At 50.1% G+C, this 19,554-nt stretch overlaps 1 protein-coding gene across 1 annotated transcript in view; it reads left to right on the top strand.

Annotated features, from left to right (window-relative positions):
* FCHO2 (FCH and mu domain containing endocytic adaptor 2) overlaps positions 1-19,554 on the top strand; it is a 207,857-nt gene that overhangs the window by 42,063 nt on the left and 146,240 nt on the right. Inside the window, exons 6-7 of the mRNA XM_065405887.1 lie at positions 998-1,135; positions 5,473-5,577. Of these exons, the coding sequence (XP_065261959.1) occupies positions 998-1,135; positions 5,473-5,577 (243 nt within the window). The remainder of the gene's footprint in view (positions 1-997; positions 1,136-5,472; positions 5,578-19,554) is intronic.

Genomic DNA, 19,554 nt, shown 5'->3' with positions numbered 1-19,554 from the left:
AACTGCACAGTGGGACTGGTTCAGTAGATCAGGAGTGCTCCCAGCTGTGGGGTTGCTGATGTTGGAAGTTTTTTGGCAGGAAGAGAAACCTGAGCATGGATCTGATCTCAATTTAAAAAGAAAAAAAAAGTATTAGTTGATTGCGTATCTGCTGCAGAGGAAGGAGAAATCTACTGACTTTGCAAAGGATGGGTTTGCCATTCCAAGGAGTTTTCTTTAGTTTATGTCTTCCCTTCCATTTTCCTCTGGCCAATCAAGAGGTAGTCTGCAATTCCCAGACTAATTCTTATTGCTCCAAAATGATCAAGACGTTTTTGATACATGGATCTCTTAATCCTGTCCCAAAGGAGCAAGGTCCCTCTTCTTCTGTCCCACCACGTTTTTGGCAGGCACCAGCATCCGGATCTAGAAACCCAAAGTCTCTTGGACCTGGTCTGTGACAAGACACCATAACTCCTTTAGGAGTACCTCGGACAGGGTAGCCTTGACGGTATTTTATTCATGCAAAAAGAGTACCTGCTTTGCCTACCATTTGGTGCGGAGAGTTTTCTCTTGCCTGGTGCGGGCCAAATGATCTCTACTAGCTGGACTACATTTACAAGGGACTAGCCCCCAGCTCTAAGGAAGCCCAAATGTTGGGATTTAGCATCCTAAAAAAGTCATTGGATTGGGGGACAGTGAGATCCTTCTATCTGTTTTGTTTCTTGAAAGTTGTGATATTTCGCTACCTCCTTTCAGATCCCTTGTTTTAACTCTGGAGTTTTAACCTCGTTCTACAGTGATTATGTGAATCCTTGTTTGACTATTTGAGGCCCTCCACTTATTGGACTAGAGTTTTCTCATCTTCGGTGTGGTTTTCTTGCTGACTATCCCCTTGGTTCAGCAAATAGGATTGCTGGCTGTCCTCTCTCCTTAGATTTTCACCGACAACAAAATTGTCCTTTGAGCTTGTCCTAGTCTTTGGTCTAAAGTCATCTTGTCTTTTCACTTGAACCAGGACATCTCCTTTCCTAGCTTCTGCCCCAGCCCAGGAGGAAAAGCCATAGTTTACCTAGATAGACTGGAACTCTGCAGGAGGGCAAATTTAGTTGACACGCTCATCAAAGGCTTGATGAAAGGACTTAAAAGCCTCAAGGTATATTATAGCAGAATAGATAAGATCCAGTGTCCAGGAGGGTTACATGTCTCTGGAAATGTCTTGTACACTTAAAATCAGAACACTCAAGCTGTGTAATGTCCAGTTTGTGAGTGGAGAAAGTTGAACTATGGGTTGATGATTCATGCAAAGGCCGTCATTTGGCACACTCTCCAAATCTTCACTAAACACTAATGACTGACTGTTCAGGCATTGGCTGAATATACAGCTGCATGAATCAGTGCTCCCATTAGGAGCTACCAGCTCTGTCTATATTATGTTCTCTTTTATTCCATTTTACTCAAGAGTACACCCTCAAAACACTTCAGAGACATGTTACCAAAGGTTGTACCAGTCAACTCTGGATAGAGTGGTCTCTGACCACCTTAGGAGGACAGAATATATCTTTATATCACAAACATAGGGAAACGGTTGTTATCAGAAGACAAGGAATGTGCACCTCTGTGGTGCAATAGTGGGTGTCTACTGAAAGTTCATCATACAATCAAACATTGAACAGATATTGTACTGAGGCATCTGAAAGGAAAGTATTTGAAAAATCTTATTACCAAATTGCGTAACCTTAAGCAACTATCTGACACTAAAATCTTAGTACTAGCTTGTGTTATGGTTTCATCTTGCTCCCTGTTATGTTAGCACAAAAATCTTGAACTTCTCCATTTGTAATGACTTTACAATATTTTTTTGACTGACAGCCAAGTTTTTAGTTACAGTAAATCTACCAAATGGAGTACCAATAGTTGCTTGTTGAGTGTGTTTGTGTACACATGCAAACATCCTGCTTGTAGAACTCTAAAGATATTGTTTGATTATTTGCTGTTCACTTGTTCAATAATTTTCCTCGGTAAGTTTCACAAAGTAGTTAAGTTTTCCCTCTTCAAAGCACAAATTGATTTTTGTCTGTATTATAAACCATAGATGCAGCATTTAGACTGTTAATTTATTATCTGCTGTTTCAAGTTTAAACCATTTTTTAAATTTAATAAAATAAGTCCTAGCTTAAAAGTCTCATAACTTGACATTTCCTTGCTTTTTAAAGATTTGAATTGGGGAGATTTCACACACAACCTTAATTTCTTTTAAACCAAGTGTTTGTTTATGAAATATCATGAGTTTTTAATACTGCAGGTACAGAAGGGTATTTGGAAAGTGGAGGGCAGGAATGTCCCCTTCCTCTGTTTCCCTATGGTTTGTGGAGATAAAAAGGCATGGGAATAATAAAGCATGGGTCAAGGGATTAATTGTATGTCAGGAATGGGAAGGGGCCAGGGCTAGGGTTGCCAACCGTCCAGGATTGTCCTGGGGTTTCAGGAATTAAAGATTAATCTTTAATTAAAGATTGCCATGTGATGAAACCTCTAGGAATACATCCAACCAAAATTGGCAACTGTAGGTGAGGCTGGTGCATCCCATCTCTACCCTCTTTAATTCCAGTACAGTCGTGTCTGTTTTCTTGATGTGTGGGAGAGCTCGTTGAGGGCCATTTCTGCTATGCAAGACCAGCCATGATTCCTCGGAGTGGAGAAATTTCTGTCTATGCCACAGAGCTTTGGCAAAGGCTGGAAAGCTCCAGCACTCTTAGGGTACACCTACACAGCAAAAAAAGGCCCACATAACCAGTCTCAGAGCTAGAGCTTGGGCTCGTGCACCAGTGCTAAAAAGGGCTATGAAGCTGTTAGGACTAGGGCTGGAGCCTGGGCAGTGAGACCCTCTCCCCTCACCGGGTTTCAGAGCCTGGGCTCCAGCCTGAGCCAAAATGTGTACGCTGCAATTTTTAGCTGTGCAGCATGAGCCTGAGTCAGTTGACTGGTGCACTGAGACTTGCAGCCATGGGTTTGATTGATTGATTGATTTTCTGTGCAGGCATACCCTTAGTTTCTTTTCCTTTGGAGCCCTGGCTGCTACTTCCCCCCCGATTGAACTGAGGTTCACGGTAGACTGTCCTCCTCAGTTTTCAGTCGTGTTTTCTAATCAGCACACAGAATGTAACCATCCTTTTCTTGAGGACAATCTGGCTTTAATTCTTTTGGTAATGATGACAGATAGTGGCCTTTTTTTAACAGGGATAGTGTTATTTCATATTTCAAGTCTTTAGTGAAATAGTTGCCATCTTTACAGAGGAGATGATTAGTTTCAGTGGGTCGCATCAGTCTGATTGAGAGTTGTGGGGAATAATGGTTATTTTGTGTAAGAGCCAATTGTGATTATAACAACAAAGATAATACACAACAGTAATTAACTTTGTGTATCTAAACATGGTGGGTTGTAATTAAGGATTCAACTCTAGTTTTTTGAGTTCTAAATGTACAGAAAGTTTAAGGAGAAATCACCTGTTTTTTTAACAAAAGGCTGCAAAAAAGCTGAGACACTTAGTTAAAAACAGAACTTAATGTTTTTTCCTAATTGTAACTCAAAACTGGTAAGAGTACAAAGCCTTCAGAAAATTCAGTCTTCACTTCTGGATTATATGCTGTAAATTTTGAGAAGTGTTCTTTGTACTAAAAAGGTCAAATCCCTACTTTACATGAAAAACTGAACCCAACTTAATACAGAGGCACTGCCATACCAATATATTTTAAGATTATTAATACCTACAAAAAGGAAAAAAAATCTTGTGGTTTCAAATAATGAAATTATTTTAGATTTGAAGTTCAGAATGGACCATTGTGATCATCTAGTCTGGCCTCCTGTATAACACAGGCCACAGGACTTCCCTGAATTAATTCCTATTTGAACTAGAACAGGGGAGGGCAAACTACGGCCCGCATCCGGCCCATCAGGGCTTTCAGTCCAGCCCACGGGATTGCCAGCCCCATGGCACAGTGGGGCTAAGGCAGGCTCCCTGCCTGCCCTGGCCCTGTGCCACTCCTGTAAGCAGCTGGCACCAGGTCCCCGTGGCCCCTGGGGGGGGGTGAGTGGCAAAGGGCTCCGTGCACTGCCCTTGCCTGCAGGCACCACCCCCCGCAGCTCCCATTGGCCAGGAACAGGGAACTGTGCCCAATGGGCACTTCGGGGGTGGTACCCACAGGTGAGGGCAGCACGCGGCGGAGCTGCCTGCCCCACCTCACCCCGAGGAACACTGCCAGACATGCTGGCCACTTCCGGGAGCGGCGTGGGGCCAGGGCAGGCAGGGAGCTTGCCTTAGCCTCGCTGCACACTGCTGCCACTCCCGAGCTGCTTGAGGTAAGCGGTGCCGGGCCGGAGCCCGCACCCTGAACCCCTCCTGCACCCCAACCCCCTGCCCTGAGCCCCCTGCCACATTCCGCACCCCTCCTGCACCCCAACCCCTTGCCCTGAGCTCCTTCCTGCACACCCCGCAGTCCCTCCCACACCCCGCACTCCCTCTCGCACCCCAACCCCAGCCCTACATTCATGACCCTGCATACAATTTCCCCACCCAGATGTGGCCCTTGGGCCAAAAAATTTGCCCATCCCTGAACTAGAGCGTGTCTTTTTTAGACAAACGTTCAATCTTGGTTTTAACATTTCCAGTGACACAGAATCCAGCACAATTTTGAATCCCTTTTCTGCACTTTCTATTTTCTTTATTTTTCCCTTTTCGAAACCAGATTCTCCCATTTTTGGCCTCTTGAGGCTTCCAATAGTTTTTTTAAAATATTATTTGAAACTGTTACATCTTATTTGCTCTGTATTCTGACCCTGCATTTTTCCTGCACCTTTTCCTTATTCTTCAGTTAAACATCTATTTGTGATATCTAAAATGAGCTAATCATTTACTCCATAGCAATGTACAAAATTCTTAAAATACTTTAACAAACAATGTATGGATTAGTTAGTGCCAATAGGGGAATCTAATAAGGCTTCTCGGCTCTCTATGAACTGAGGGGTGAAAACATTATATACTTCCTTTCCTCTTTCTTGTTCCATCCCCAGAATAGTCGGTACCCAGAAACATGTATTCTGCTGCCTTTTCTCCCTCCTAGCTCTGCTACTCACCACTTTCTAGTTTTCTACTTTTCATGTCAGACTTGTAGTTATCTTTACCTTTTATGACATTTCACCAAGATCAGGTGCACCCTGAAATGTTTCACTTCCAATGATGTATTTCATGTACAGTATGGGGTTTGAATAAAAATACGATCATTTATTATAAGTGCTTAAATTACCATTCAGTGGAATCTTAATAAAACACATTTTACTATCTTTTGCCTCATGCCGTGTTGGACATTTTGGAATAAATCATCCCCATCTTCATCTTTTCAATAATGATAAATATAAATTGCCTTAAGTTGGAATAAATTTATTGAAAAATATAATTGTATTCTAATAGTTTTTGTGTAATCTGTTCTTTACAGGCATCAATAAAATCAAAGAAAGCTACAGATACCTATAAACTCTATGTAGAAAAGTATGCTGCAGCTAAATCTGACTTTGAAAAGAAAATGACGGAAACTGCACAGGTAAGTGCTGGATTATTTGCATCCAGTCAAGTTTGATTTTAGATGGCCCCAAAGGGACAAAGAATTTGAAGAGTAATACATTATAGAATCATTGTGAAGTAGGTCTATTTGAAGTTAATGAGAGTTGCATATTTTTAAAAGTAATTTGGGACACGCAAGATAAATTTAGGATGACTGTTCTGTTTCCACCAGTGAGATTCCTGAATTGACAAGTGTGTAGGCATGGGTGTTCTAGGATTTTTGAAGGTGAGTATTGGGAAGAGAAAGTGATCTTTTGTGGGGAAAGGTAGATGTGTTTGCATGTTCTTGTGGGAAATCAGGTGATTGCTGTAGCTGGGAGTTTGATCCAGAAGGGAGTTCTTGTATTGGAGTTCAAAAGGCAAGATGTAGTAGGGCAAGACTTAGGGTCCAGGAGGTGAAGCCTTGTGGAGAATAGTCTAGACTCTTTATCTTTTTGATAGAAGGAATGAGAGCATTGGAGTGAGTTAAAGATTTGTTGGGGTTAGGTGGGAGGATGATAGGCCATAAATAGGAATTCTGCAGGGATATAGCAGTTAAGTAAAGGGGAGAAGGGACTGAGCAACAATCTTGGTTTTGACTCCCCAAAATCAGTACATGCTTCCTCCTTTTTTTCTGTTTTAAGTTTGTGACCAGTTGTTTCTTTCTGATAGTGTTGTTTTTAAGTGTTTTGCATTACAGAAAAATATATAGGGCAGTAATGCAAAGTAGTAGAGTGAGAAGAATAACAGTCCACCCTAACAATTTCTTTTAGGTTTACTTGCTAGGATGAATGCATAGCCAAAAATAATATTGTAGTATTTTAGTTGTCAAACTCTTGCTTCCTGAGTTCTCCTACAACAATCCAGTCCCCTTCTCTCAAGTTTTATAAAATGTCAAAAATTCATTTATGGAAGAATGTCCTGGTTGGGTCATTCTGGTTGTTACTGGTGGTTCTGAAATGGAAAGTTCCTTGTAAGTGGAGGGTAAGTGAAATAATTGCAGGTACTCTGTTTTCCTCTACTGACAGGAAAGCACTATAATCACTTATCTAGACTAGTGTTGAAGAACTCAGACGGAAAGTTAATTGTTAAATTTCTTCCTCTTGAGTATGAACACTTATTTGCTAATATAATTGAATCAGAAGTTCTTCTTCAAGTGATGGTCTCTTCTATAGTCCAATGAGGGTTATGGGCCATGCGCCTAGAGCCATAGTTTTTCAATATAGTGGTGTCCGTTGGTCCGCGCATGTGCCCTTGTATAGCCTTGTGGTTTTGCCCGAGGCAATAAAGGGCGGGGTGAACCGACCACATCATCAGTTGCTTCTCACCGCCGCATGGTCTGAGTCGGAGCTTCTGCGTTCTCTTATCCTTGGTGACACACTTTCCAAACTTTCCCCAAAAAACCTACTGGAATCATCATGAGGAAGAAATCCTGGTTACATTCCTCAGGCTTTCCTAGAGAGTACAGAGCACTGTTTCATGTATTGCCTATCCCGCTTCTACCATGCTTGGTCCCAGATAACATCTGGCCGATGGGTTCTTCACACGGGAGAAGTGGGATATTCTCTCCAATTCTGCTCCTCCCCTCCCTCCCAGCCCCCTTCCCTGTCCTCCTTCAGGGACCCTTCTCACGAGCAACTCCTTATCCAGGAGGTGCAGACGCTCCTAGCCGTAGGGGCAGTGGAGGAGGTTCCTCAGGAGCTAAGGGGCAAGGGATTCTATTCCCAATATTTCCCAATTCCCAAAGCCAAGGGGGGGGCCTCAGACTCATTCTAGACCTGCGAGGACTCAACAAGTTCATGGAAAAATTGAAGTTCCACATGGTCTCCCTGAGTGCGATTATCCCTTCTCTGGATCTGAGAGACTGCTATGCTGCTGTCAACCTGAAAGACGGGTACTTTCACATATCTATGCGGTCTGCAGACAGACGATTCCTCCAGCTTGTGGTCGACCACAACCATTATCCGTTCACGGTCCTCCCCTTTGGCCTGTCGACAGCCCCCCGAGTGTTCACCAAAGTGCATGTTGGTCATAGCAGCCTTCCTCTGATGGAGGCAGGTGCAGATATATCCCTACCTCGATGACTGGCTGCTCAAGAGAGCATTCCAGGGAACAGGTGGAGTCTCAAGTCTGTTTCGTCAGATCCACCTTCGAGAGGTGGATTAAGTCAACTTTGTTACCGACCCAAAGAAAAGAATTCAGCGGTGCACTGTTGGACTCAGTCCAGGCCTGAGCGTTCCTACCAGAGGCCCGCTTTCAAGCAATGGCAGACATACAAGGCCTCAGGCCATACCCGACCACTACAGCAAGGGTATACCTGAGTCTCCTTGGCCACATGGCAGCATGCACGTACATAGTCCGGCATGCCAGAATGAGGCTCAGACTCCTCCAAGCGTGGCTTGTGTTGGTCTACCATCCAGGGTGTAACAGCCTGGACCCTGTGGTCACTATTCCACCTCAAGTCCTTCTGATGGTGGCTCGACCCTCAATCCGAGTGCGAGGGAGTCCCATTCAACAGCCCCCAGCCCTCCTTGCCCCTGGTAAGACATGTCTGCGCTGGGATGGGGCGCACACCTGGGAGACATCCAGACACAAAGCCTTTGGTCTCAGGACAAGCTCTCGCTCCATATCTATATCAAGGAGCTGAGGGCGATCCGACTTGTGTGCCAAACCTTTCAGGCGCAGTTGCATGGACAGTGCATGGCAGTTATGATGGACAACACCACTGCCATGTTTTATATCAACAAGCAGGGTGGAGCTCGTTCCTCTCCCCTATATCGGGAAGCCCTCCGGTTATGGGAGTTCTGAATAGCCCACTCCATTCACCTGGAAGAGTCCTATCTTCTAGGGGCACAGAACGAGCTAGCGGACTACCTCAGCAGATCCTTCTGCAACCACGAGTTGTCCATCCACCCGGATATCATACACAACATCTTCCAGTGGTGGGGACCTCCCCAGATCGATCTGGTCATCACACAAAGCAACAAAGTGCCTGCAATTCTGTTCTTTCCAAAAACACAGCCCGGGCTCGCTTGCAGATGCGTTCCTCCTGCCCTAGACAGGACGTCTGCTGTACACGTTCCCGCAGTTCCCACTCGTACACAAGGTCCTGCTCAAGACCAGCAGGGACAGGTGGTGATACTGGTGGCAACGGTGTGGTCTCCAACACTGGTACACCACGCTCCTGGAGCTGTTGATAGATGCCCTGATTATGTTGCTACTCCTGCTGGACCTGATCACCCAAGACCACGGTCGCCTTCACCACCCCGACCTACAGTCCCTCCATCTCACGGCCTGGAAGCTTCATGGCTAACCCCCATGGAGCTCCTATGCTCAGAACCAGTGAGGGAGGTCTTATCAGCATCAGGAAACCTTCCACTAGGGCTACATACTTGGCAAAGTGGAAAAGGTTCACATTCTGGGGTGCTCAACACTGCACCCCCCCACTTCAGGCGCCCATTCTTCTCATCCTGGAGTGCCTACTACACCTGAAACAGCAAGGCCTGGTAATTTCATCCATCAAGGTGCATCTTGCAGCCATTTCGGCCTTTCACCCGGAAGTGGCCACGCGTTCCGTCTTCGCCAACCCCATGGTCTATTTCCTCAAGGGTCTGGAATATCTATACCGACAAATTAGACAACTGGTCCCGGCGTGGGACCTTAACCTGGTCCTCTCCAGGCTAATGGCCCCCCGCTTGAACCACTGGCGACTTGCTCGGTCCTCTACCTGTCATGGAAGGTAGCCTTCCTAGTCACCATTACCTCTGCTAGGAGGGTATCTGAGTTAAAGGCCCTCAAATCAGACCCCCTACCCATACGGTTTTCTATAAGGACAAGGTACAACTCAGACCTCACCTGGCCTTGCTTCCAAAGTTGGTGTCCCAATTCCACACCAACCAGGACATTTTTCTTCTTCGAGTGCTTGTTCACGTCCATTCCACATTAGGTGTACGCGCGCCGCGTGCACGAACGTCGGAAACTTTTTCCCTCAGCGGCTCCCGTCGGGCCCGCAGGGTCTCCCTTCCCGCCAGAGCGGCGCCCCGCCCTAGCGTATATATATCCCTGCCGGCCCAACCCTCCCTCAGTTCCTTCTTACCGCCCGTGGCAACGTTGGAACAACTCTTGTCTCTCGCTTGAGAGTGTCCCTTAGCATAGCCATTAGCAATAGTTATCAGTTCATTGTATAGTTAAGTGTTAGTGTTAAGTAGTTATTTAGTTCTTCACAAAGACCAAAAAGATCTTGGTGATAGGGGTTTGGTCAACCCCGGCACCGGCCCTGGGCGGCGGGGGCATGCCGCACGCCCAAGGCTTCAAGGCTTGTGCCGCGTGCCGCAGGCCTATGCCAGTGAGCGACCCGCACGAGTCGTGTCTCCGTTGCCTGGGGGAAGCACACCAGAAGGAGCGCTGTAAAATTTGTAAGGCTTTCAAGCCCAGGACACAAAAGGAGAGAGACTTTCGTCTTAAACAGCTCCTCATGGAGATGGCGTTACAGCCCTCCGCTTCCACGGTACCGTCGGCTTCGGTGCGGAGTGCCCCGGCATCGGTCCGCGACCCGACACCGGCGGTGCAGACTAAGCCTACGGTGCCGCCACGGCGAGATCACGCCCGGCACCGGTCTGCTTCGCCAGCCAAGCCCAAGAGCCAGCCCAAGGCCCGGGGTCGCTCCCCGCACAAGAAGGTGGCACCAGCAAAGACCGCAAGTGCGGCCAAGGCCGTGCCGGCCCCGATACAGGTCCCGGTACCAGTGGCTCCGGCGCCGAAAGGCCCGTCGAGCCCCGGGACAAGCGCGTCGAGTGAGGAGGAAGGGCTGGAGGAATTGTTGGAACAGCCCTCCACCCCGGACACATTTGAGGCGGCAAAGGACCTCATTGAATTGTCCTCCGTCAACACACTCCGCGCTAAGGACATTCCGCCGTGACTGCCTTCCAAGGGCAAGCCGGCGATGATGCGGCCATCTCGGCACCGCTCACGGCGCCGGTGCCGGTCGAGCTCCGCCTCGGTGGACTCCCGGCTTCCCGCCACGCAACGGGCCTCCAAACAGACAGGCCCCGATGCGAGCGAGGCACCGCCCCAGCAGCCCGGCTCGAGTAGGCACCGGGACGCTTCGATGGCGAGGGTCCCCAGACCATCCTCCCGCAGCCGTTCCCGGTCCCGCGGTCAACGGTACCGTTCCAGGTCCAGATCGGCACGGCGCTACTCACGGTCCCGGTCCCGACGGCACCGCTCCCCGACACCGGACCGGCACCGCCGTGGCCCTCTAGGTCGCCGTCACTGGCGTCGGAAGAGGGCTCGGGGTTTTCCAGATATGGCCGCAGAGGACACGCCGCTAGAGAGCAAGAGGCCTCTTGGCAACCGCATTGGAGCCATCCGGGACAGTGGCCGTTCTGGACCCCGTGGGCCTATCATCAGCAAGGCCCTCCGTCCAGAACCTCGAGATCGGGCCCTTCAGGAGACCGGTCCCGCTCCCCACGGTGCCGTCCTGCCTCCCGTGCGGAGGCCACGGTCTCCAGACCACCTGATGCAGAGAGGGCGGACTCGGCACCGAGCCCGGCACCGTCCCTGACTCAGGGCAGGGGACGCACCCCGGAGGGCCGCCCCGCTGAGGAGGAGTTACAGGAGGATGAGGACGCTCAAAAGGCCATGACCTCCTCCTCCTCACCGGATGAAGCCGTGGCGGGCACAACAGTGTCCGGCCCTCCCCCGGTTGACCACCGGGCACACCAGGACTTGCTCCGCCGGGTGGCCCTCAATTTGGGGTTGCAGGCGGAGGAGACGGTTGAGCAGGAGGACCCCATGGTAGACATTCTCAGCCCGGAGGGTCCCTCCAGGATCGCACTTCCACTAATAAAGACGGTACAGTCGAATTATAAGACTGTATGGCAGACGCCAGCCTCCTCTGCGCCGACGGCAAGGGGCGTCGAGAGGAAGTACTTTGCCCCATCCAAGGGGTTTGACTTCCTCTTCTCCCATCCAGCCCCATGTTCGCTGGTCGTATCGGCGGTCAACGAGAGGGAGCGGCATGGCCAGCAGGCCCCAAGGCCAAGGAGGCGAAACGATTAGACTTGTTCGGCAGAAAGGTCTACTCGTCGGGAGGCCTCCAGTTGCGGATCGCGAACCAGCAGGCGATCCTCAATAGACATAATTTTAACTCCTGGGCGTCGGTGTCTAAATTTAAGGATGCCTTGCCTCAGGGATCGCAACCCGAGTTTGCGGCCATTGTGGACGAGGGAAAGGCGGTGGCCAAGACCTCGTTACAGGCCTCGCTCGACTCGGCTGATGCGGCCGCTAGGACTATCGCGTCCGGCGTGGTGATGAGACGCTCAGCGTGGCTGCAGGCGTCTGGTCTCCCCCCTGAGGTGCAAAACACCCTCCAAGACCTTCCGTTTGAAGGGACAGGGTTGTTTTCGGAGCAGACGGATGCCAGGCTCCATGGCCTCAAGGACTCGCGGGCTACCCTCAAGTCCTTGGGGATGCATACCCCTGTGACACAGAGGAAGCCCTTCAAACCGCAGCCTCCACAGAGGCAGTACCAGCCTCGCCCTCGACACGAACCATACCGTAGGCGGGGCAGAGACAATAGGCGTAGGCGCAACAATACGCCTAACCAGGGCCAAAACCAGGGCAACAATAAGCCGCAGCCGGGAAATAAACGGATTTTGAAGATGCGATCGAGGACAGCGTACCTATCTCTTCTCTGGATCCTCCCCTGTGTTTCAGGGACCGCCTATCCCGTTTTTTCCGTGCCTGGTCCCACATAACATCAGACCATTGGGTCCTGCGCACGGTAGAGTCAGGATATGCCCTCCAGTTCTCCTCGCCCCCTCCCTCCCACCCACCACCCCCGTCCCTCTTCAGGGACCCCTCTCACGAGCAACTTCTCATGCAGGAGGTAAGGTCCCTCCTCGCTGTAGGGGCGGTGGAAGAGGTTCCTACAGACCTCAGAGGAAAAGGGTTCTATTCCAGATACTTCCTCATTCCCAAGGCGAAAGGGGGCCTCCGTCCTATCCTGGACCTTCGCAAGCTGAACAAGTACTTGCAAAAACCACGTTTCCGTATGGTCTCCCTTGGTACCATCATTCCTTCCCTGGATCAGGGGGATTGGTACGCTGCCCTCGATACGAAAGACGCTTACTTTCACATCGCTATCCGCCCGGCCCACCGGCGGTTCCTGCGCTTTACTATCCAGCAGCGCCATTTTCAGTTTACGGTCTTGCCCTTCGGCCTCGCAACGGCCCCACGTGTCTTCACGAAATGCATGTCCGTGGTGGCGGCCTTCCTTCGGAAAAGGCGGATGCGCGTCTACCCGTACCTAGACGATTGGCTCCTGGCGGGCCGGTCAGAGGCAGAGGTTCGCGCTCACGTGACATTGGCGCTACAACTATTCCGCGAACTCTGCCTGTTGGTCAATGTGCCCAAGTCCTCACTAGTCCCCACACAGAGACTGGAGTTCATAGGGGCAGTCCTGGACTCGGTGGCGGCACGGGCGAGTCTTCCCGTATCGCGATTCCTGGCGATCCAGGAGGCCGTGACCTCCATTCAGAGATTCCCCACGACCACGGCCAGACGTTGCTTACAGCTCTTGGGGCACATGGTGGCATGCACCCACGTAGTTGGACACGCCCACCTCAGGCTACGGCCTCTGCAGCTGTGGTTGGCCCAAGTATATCGCCCCAACAGCGACCCATTGGACATGGTCGTCACGATCCCGGCTCGGGTATCGAGCGCCCTCTGTTGGTGGCTCGACCAACAGCAGGTCTGTGCGGGGGTCCCGTTCGCCGCCCCACAACCAGTTCTGATGTTAGTGACAGACGCGTCGGACCTTGGTTGGGGGGCGCACCTGGGGGACCTGCGCACTCAGGGCTTGTGGTCCAGGGAGGAACAGTTGCTTCACATCAACCTGAAGGAGCTGAGGGTGGTTCGCCTCGCCTGCCAGACCTTTCACGCCACCATAAGAGGGCACGGCGTGTCAGTTCTGACGGACAACACTACCGCTATGTTTTACATAAACAAGCAGGGCGGGTCCCGGTCCTCTCCTCTCTGTCGCGAGGCGCTCCTCCTCTGGGACTTCTGCATAGCCCATTCAGTACACCTCCAGGCTGCATATCTCCCCGGGGTCCAGAACAGATTGGCGGACCGTCTCAGCCGGTCCTATCTCATGCACGAGTGGAGGCTGAGACGGGACATCCTCCGTTCAATCTTCCTGAGGTGGGGGTTTCCCCAGGTGGATCTGTTTGCCACCATGGACAACAGCCAATGCCCACAGTTTTGCTCCTTCCAGAACCGCAGTCCGGGCTCTCTGGCGGACGCCTTTGCAATCCCGTGGGGCGGGAGCCTGCGGTATGCCTTTCCCCCGTTCCCACTCATCCACAGGGTCCTCCTAAAGACCCGCAGGGACAGGCGACGGTCATTCTCATCGCCCCGGCGTGGCCACGTCAGCACTGGTTTACAACTCTCTTAGAACTGTCCGTGACCTCTCCGATAGCCCTCCCCCTCCATCACGACCTCATAACACAAGACGGAGGTCGCCTACTCCACCCGAACCTGCCATCGCTGCATCTCACGGCGTGGCTTCTCTCTGGCTAAGTGCGGTGGAGCACAGGTGCTCTCAGGAGGTCCAGCAAATCCTCCTGGGTAGTAGGAAGCCCTCCACAAGGGCGACCTACCTTGCCAAGTGGAAACGCTTCTCCCTATGGTGCGAGCCTCAGCACATCCAGCCCTTGCAGGCCTCGATACCACTGATTCTGGACTACTTGCTGCACTTCAAGCGTCAAGGCCTTGCCCCCGCTTCTATTAAGGTGCATCTAGCCGCCATATCGGCGTTCCACCCGGGGGAATTGGGGCTGTCCGTATTCTCCAACCCCACTGTGGTCCGATTCCTCAAGGGGCTGGAAAGGATGTTCCCCTACTCTCGCCCACCTATACCCCCGTGGGACCTCAATCTGGTCCTCACTAAGCTCATGGGGCCCCCCTTTGAACCCCTGGCCTCTTGCTCCCTCATGCACCTTTCTTGGAAGGTCGCGTTTCTCGTGGCCGTCACCTCGGCTAGGAGGGTGTCGGAGCTGAGGGCCCTCACCTCGGAGCCTCCTTATACTGTCTTTCATAAGGATAAGGTGCAGCTTAGACCTCACCCTAAATTCCTCCCTAAGGTGGTCACGAGTTTTCACATGGGGCAGGACATCTGTTTGCCGGTGTTCTTCCCCAAGCCCCATACGGACCCACGCCATCGTAGCCTGCATACCCTCGATGTTCGTCGGGCGTTGGCTTTCTATCTGGACCGTACCAGGCCTTTCCGCAAGTCGACTCAACTGTTCGTGGCCATTGCGGAACGGATGAAGGGCCAGCCTATTTCGACGCAACGCCTGTCGGCGTGGATCGTGCTTTGCATACGCACGTGCTACGAGCTCGCCAACATGCCTGCACCTCAGATCCGGGCTCACTCTACTAGGGCCCAAGCGTCCTCGACGGCCTTCTTGGCGCAGGTCCCGCTCCAGGAGATCTGCAAGGCAGCCACCTGGTCGTCGGTGCATACCTTCACAGCCCACTACGCGATCCACCATCAGACCAGAGATGACGCGATGGTCGGCAGGGCTGTGCTTCAATCAGTTATTCCTTGACTCCTACCCTCCTCCAATGGTAAGCTTGTGAGTCACCTAATGTGGAATGGACGTGAACAATCACTCGAAGAAGAAAAGACGGTTACTTACCTTCTGTAACTGTTGTTCTTCGAGATGTGTTGTTCACGTCCATTACACTTCCCACCCTCCTTCCCCTCTGTCGGAGTCACCGGCAAGAAGGAACTGAGGGAGGGTCGGGCCGGCAGGGATATATATACGCTAGGGCGGGGCGCCGCTCTGGCGGGAAGGGAGACCCTGCGGGCCCGACGGGAGCCGCTGAGGGGAAAAGTTTCCGACGTTCGTGCACGCGGTGCGCGTACACCTAATGTGTAATGGACGTGAACAACACATCTCGAAGAACAACAGTTACAGAAGGTAAGTAACCGTCTTTTTCTACTGGTATTCTACCCTAAACCTCACGCAAGCTGCCAAGAGCAGAGGCTCCACTCACTGGACGTTCCATGAGTGCTGGCCTTTTACATTGAGCGCGTGAAGCCATTCCGTAATTCGATCCAGCTGTTTGTGGCGGACTAGATGAAAGGTCTCCCGGTCTCATTGCAGAGAATTTCAACGTGGATCACATCCTGCATCTGGACATATTACGAGCTAGCCAAAGTTCCAGCTTCGCCACTTACAGCGCATTCCATGAGGACACAGGCTTCCTCGGCAGCCCAAGTACCAATACAAGAGATCTTCAAGGTGGCAACATGGTTTTCGGTGCATACATTCACCTCTCATTATGCCATCACCCAACACGCCAGAGATGATGCAGCATTTGGCAGAGCGGTGCTCCAGTCAGTGATTCCATAGCTCCGACCCCACCTCCTGGGTAGGGCTTGGGAGTCACCTAATTGGAATTGATATGAGCAATCACTCAAAGAAGAAAAACGGTTACTTACCTTCTCATAACTGATCTTCGAGATGTGTTGCTCATATTCATTCCAAACCCACCTGAGTTCCCCTCTGTCGGAGTAGCCGGCAAGAAGGAACTGAGGAGGCGCTGGGTCAGCAGTGTCCTATATTCACCGCCATGGAGACGCCACTCCAGGGGGCTCCATAGCTAAGGGAAAAACTTTACGACGACTGTGCATGCAGTGCACGCACACCTAACTGGAATGGATATGAGCAACACATCTCAAAGAACAACAGTTACTCACCTATAACTGGAGGTTCTTCGTGGTGTGTGGTCCCTAACTGTATTCCAACCCACCCTCCTTCCCCTCTGCTGCGGATCTGGTAGATCTGCGGTGGAGAAGGAACTGAAGATACAGTCGGTCCACCCCACCCTTTATCGCCTCAGATGAAACCACGAGGCATACAAGGACGCATGCGCAGACCAACGGACACTACTATTTTGAAAAGCTCCAGGTGCATGGTGCAGGCACATAACCCTCAGTGGAATACAGATAGGAACCACACATCTTGAAGAACCTCCCGTTACAGGTAAGTTACCTCTCCATATCCGTTCTGCATAAGAAACAGAGCCATAGTTAGAGAAGCACTTGATATATGCTTTTCCTTCAGTCTGTCTGGAATCGCAAGTTCTGATCAAGCATGAGAAAACTAAGTTCCAACGTCTTGATAACTTGGTGCGAGCTGAAACATTCAGTTCCCAAACATATTAGAGGCTGTAACAGCTGATTTCATCAGGCTTGGTGTTTTGTGTCACATTTAGTAACTCAAAGCCAGGGCATATCTTTGATTCCATTCCTGAAATCTTTGTTGGCATGGCTTCAGAGAAGTTAGAGACATTTGTCTGAAATATCAGATAACATATTTCTAGCAGAAGACAATATAAATTTAGATGAAAACATTTTGAAGCATGGTGTTAAGTCACATATTCCACGCACAGTATTCTATTAACTTTACCTCCATGCAAGTTAAACATCTTCCTATCATTCATTTGGCTACAATTTTGTCTTTCCAAGAAGGGATAGAAAGTAAACTGCTTTCTATTCTCCTCATTGGTTTCACGAGGGATATATTGCATTAAAATAGCTACTTTGGGTAGTCAATGTGCATGTGCCTTGTGTGCACAAGCTTGGAATCTTTTGCATAGCCATGCCTGTCAGGGCCACTCTTGTGCCCTTTGCCTCCTTGTGATCCCGCACGAGGACGTAAAAGATGGAGAAATCATGACCTTTTATGTTTCCTCTTACTGCCAGTGGCTGTGAGACAGATGCTGGACTGCATCCGATCAGCTCACACTTTTGTCTAAGCTTCAAACTTGACTGTGAAGAAATGCTCTTGTTGTTAGTTTAATTTGTAAATTTTTCATTGTATTTGAATATTCTGGGGAAAAATAGAAGAGCTGACCGGGGAGAGCCCCCTGTACACTCTCCCTCACCCCCTATAGAGCAGGGCAAAGTTATACAACCATGAAAAAGACCAGACTGTCAGCGCTTGGGTTTAACCTCTGTCCTTTGTGTGATGGGTATAGCAGGTGTCTCTTCTGCCTCAGGGAAGCTCATGTCCCTGATACATGCTACATCTGCTTCTCCTTATCCTGCATTTGGAAGTCAACGCATATGAGGCTCAAACTGCACCTCTTGGAGCAATCCATGAAAGTGGCATCAGACCCATTTGGAAGAAACATGGTCCCAGCTGGAACCTTGGAGCCTTTCGTCACTAATGCCCCAGATACCTCCTTGATATTGAAGACATCAGTGCAGACTTGCTGCACTGACCATGGGACGAAGAGCCCCTTAACATTTTGTGTTGGATACAGAGCACTGCTGTGAATGCAGCTCCAAGTGGACATTATGTTTGCCTCAGGAGGAGGACCTTCCAGTTCCAAAGATGGTAGCAGGGCACTGACAGCAAAGAAAGCCAGAGAATCTTTGGCCCTACTGCCAACATCAATACTGAGCCCTTCTCATGCTGATACCTGCACTGGTCAAAGAACCTCTCCAGCACCAAAGTTTGCCATTCAGGATCCACCCTCACTTTTTCTCCCAGCACCGATGTTGGCACCAACTTGGGCACTGGCATCATCTTCACCCAGAACTGTGCTTGAAGGTACCACCATTCCCAGAGGAGTTCTCCTCGTCTTCTCCAAGCTACTCCGCTCCTGGCTCCAACAGAAATCCCTTTCCAGGGAAACTGAAGCACCTTAGGGGATATCCAAAGAGCCCCTACAAGATTGGTAGTGGATGGTCCACCCGTAACCTGGCCAATACCTGTATGATCTACCACCAGATCATATTGGGGCCCACCATCCCACCTGTCCATGAGTTGTGTCCCATCACATATCTCCATGAGGAGGAGGATATCCCAGGCCCTCTCTGCATTTGTAGCTAGGGCCCTCACACCAAAACTGGAAGAGCAAATGGTCAAGCTAGCAAAACTGACCCAGGAGAGGCTCCAGCTTCCCTCCCCACCCACAGAATCCTCTTCTTTCCCCAGCAAGACTGATATCCTGGCTCTGGTGCTGACCATCCCTACTGGGTGAGATAGTTCTGGCTGATGGGCTTGCTGCATATGTCAGCACAGGTCCCAATCAGATTTCCATAAAGCCCAGACCTGTTGTCACAGAACCAAGAACGAATTTTTCATCCAGACCAGCGTCTCTACAACTGATTACCTGAATGCTGGCTGGAATTGTGGAAAGATTGCTCTTCACATGTTCAGGACATCTTGGCATAAAGCAGGAAACCACCCATGAGGAAGACCCATTCCTCTAAATGGAAGAGATTTTCCATATGGGCAACCCAACACAATCTAGTTCTTGACCAGGCCTTGATACTGAAGATTCTGGATTACTTAATTGCAATTGAAATATTCTGGACTCTCCTTCAGTTAGATGAAGAGTCATCTGATGATATCAGCGTATTGCCCTCTAATACTGTTGCTTTTGATCTTCTCCTATGTGACAATATTGAAGTTCCTTAGGGGCGTGATTGATGTACACTTCCTCACTGGGAACAGAGCCTACCCCAAGATGAGACCTCAACATTGCTCTCCTGAAGCTAATGGAGTCCTCTTCTGAGCCCTCAGAGAATGCCCTGTCTGCTATCTGACCCCTAAAATAGTCTTTCTGGTGGCTATCACCTCAGCCAGGAGAGTAAGTTAGTTTCAGGCACTCAGGGTTGAATTTGTATATACAGTGGACATATGAGACCTCATCCAAAGTTAATTCCCGAAGCAGTATCTGAATTTCACTTCATTCAAGTAATCAGCTTACCTATATTCTTCCCTAAATCACATTCCACACACAGGGAAAAGAAACTGCACACCCTGGAGATACCATGCTCTATGCTACTACATGGACAGGACTAAATCTTTCAGACTGCCCCCATGCCCATTTGTGGTGATAGCTGGTCACTCTAAAGGCCAAGACATTTAATCTTAATGGACTATTGTCT

Source organism: Emys orbicularis, chromosome 6 (genome assembly GCF_028017835.1).
Source record: "Emys orbicularis isolate rEmyOrb1 chromosome 6, rEmyOrb1.hap1, whole genome shotgun sequence".
Lineage (NCBI taxonomy): Eukaryota > Metazoa > Chordata > Testudines > Emydidae > Emys > Emys orbicularis.
The sequence above is the reverse complement of the archived record's forward strand: the minus strand, read 5'-3'. Positions and strand labels throughout refer to the sequence as shown.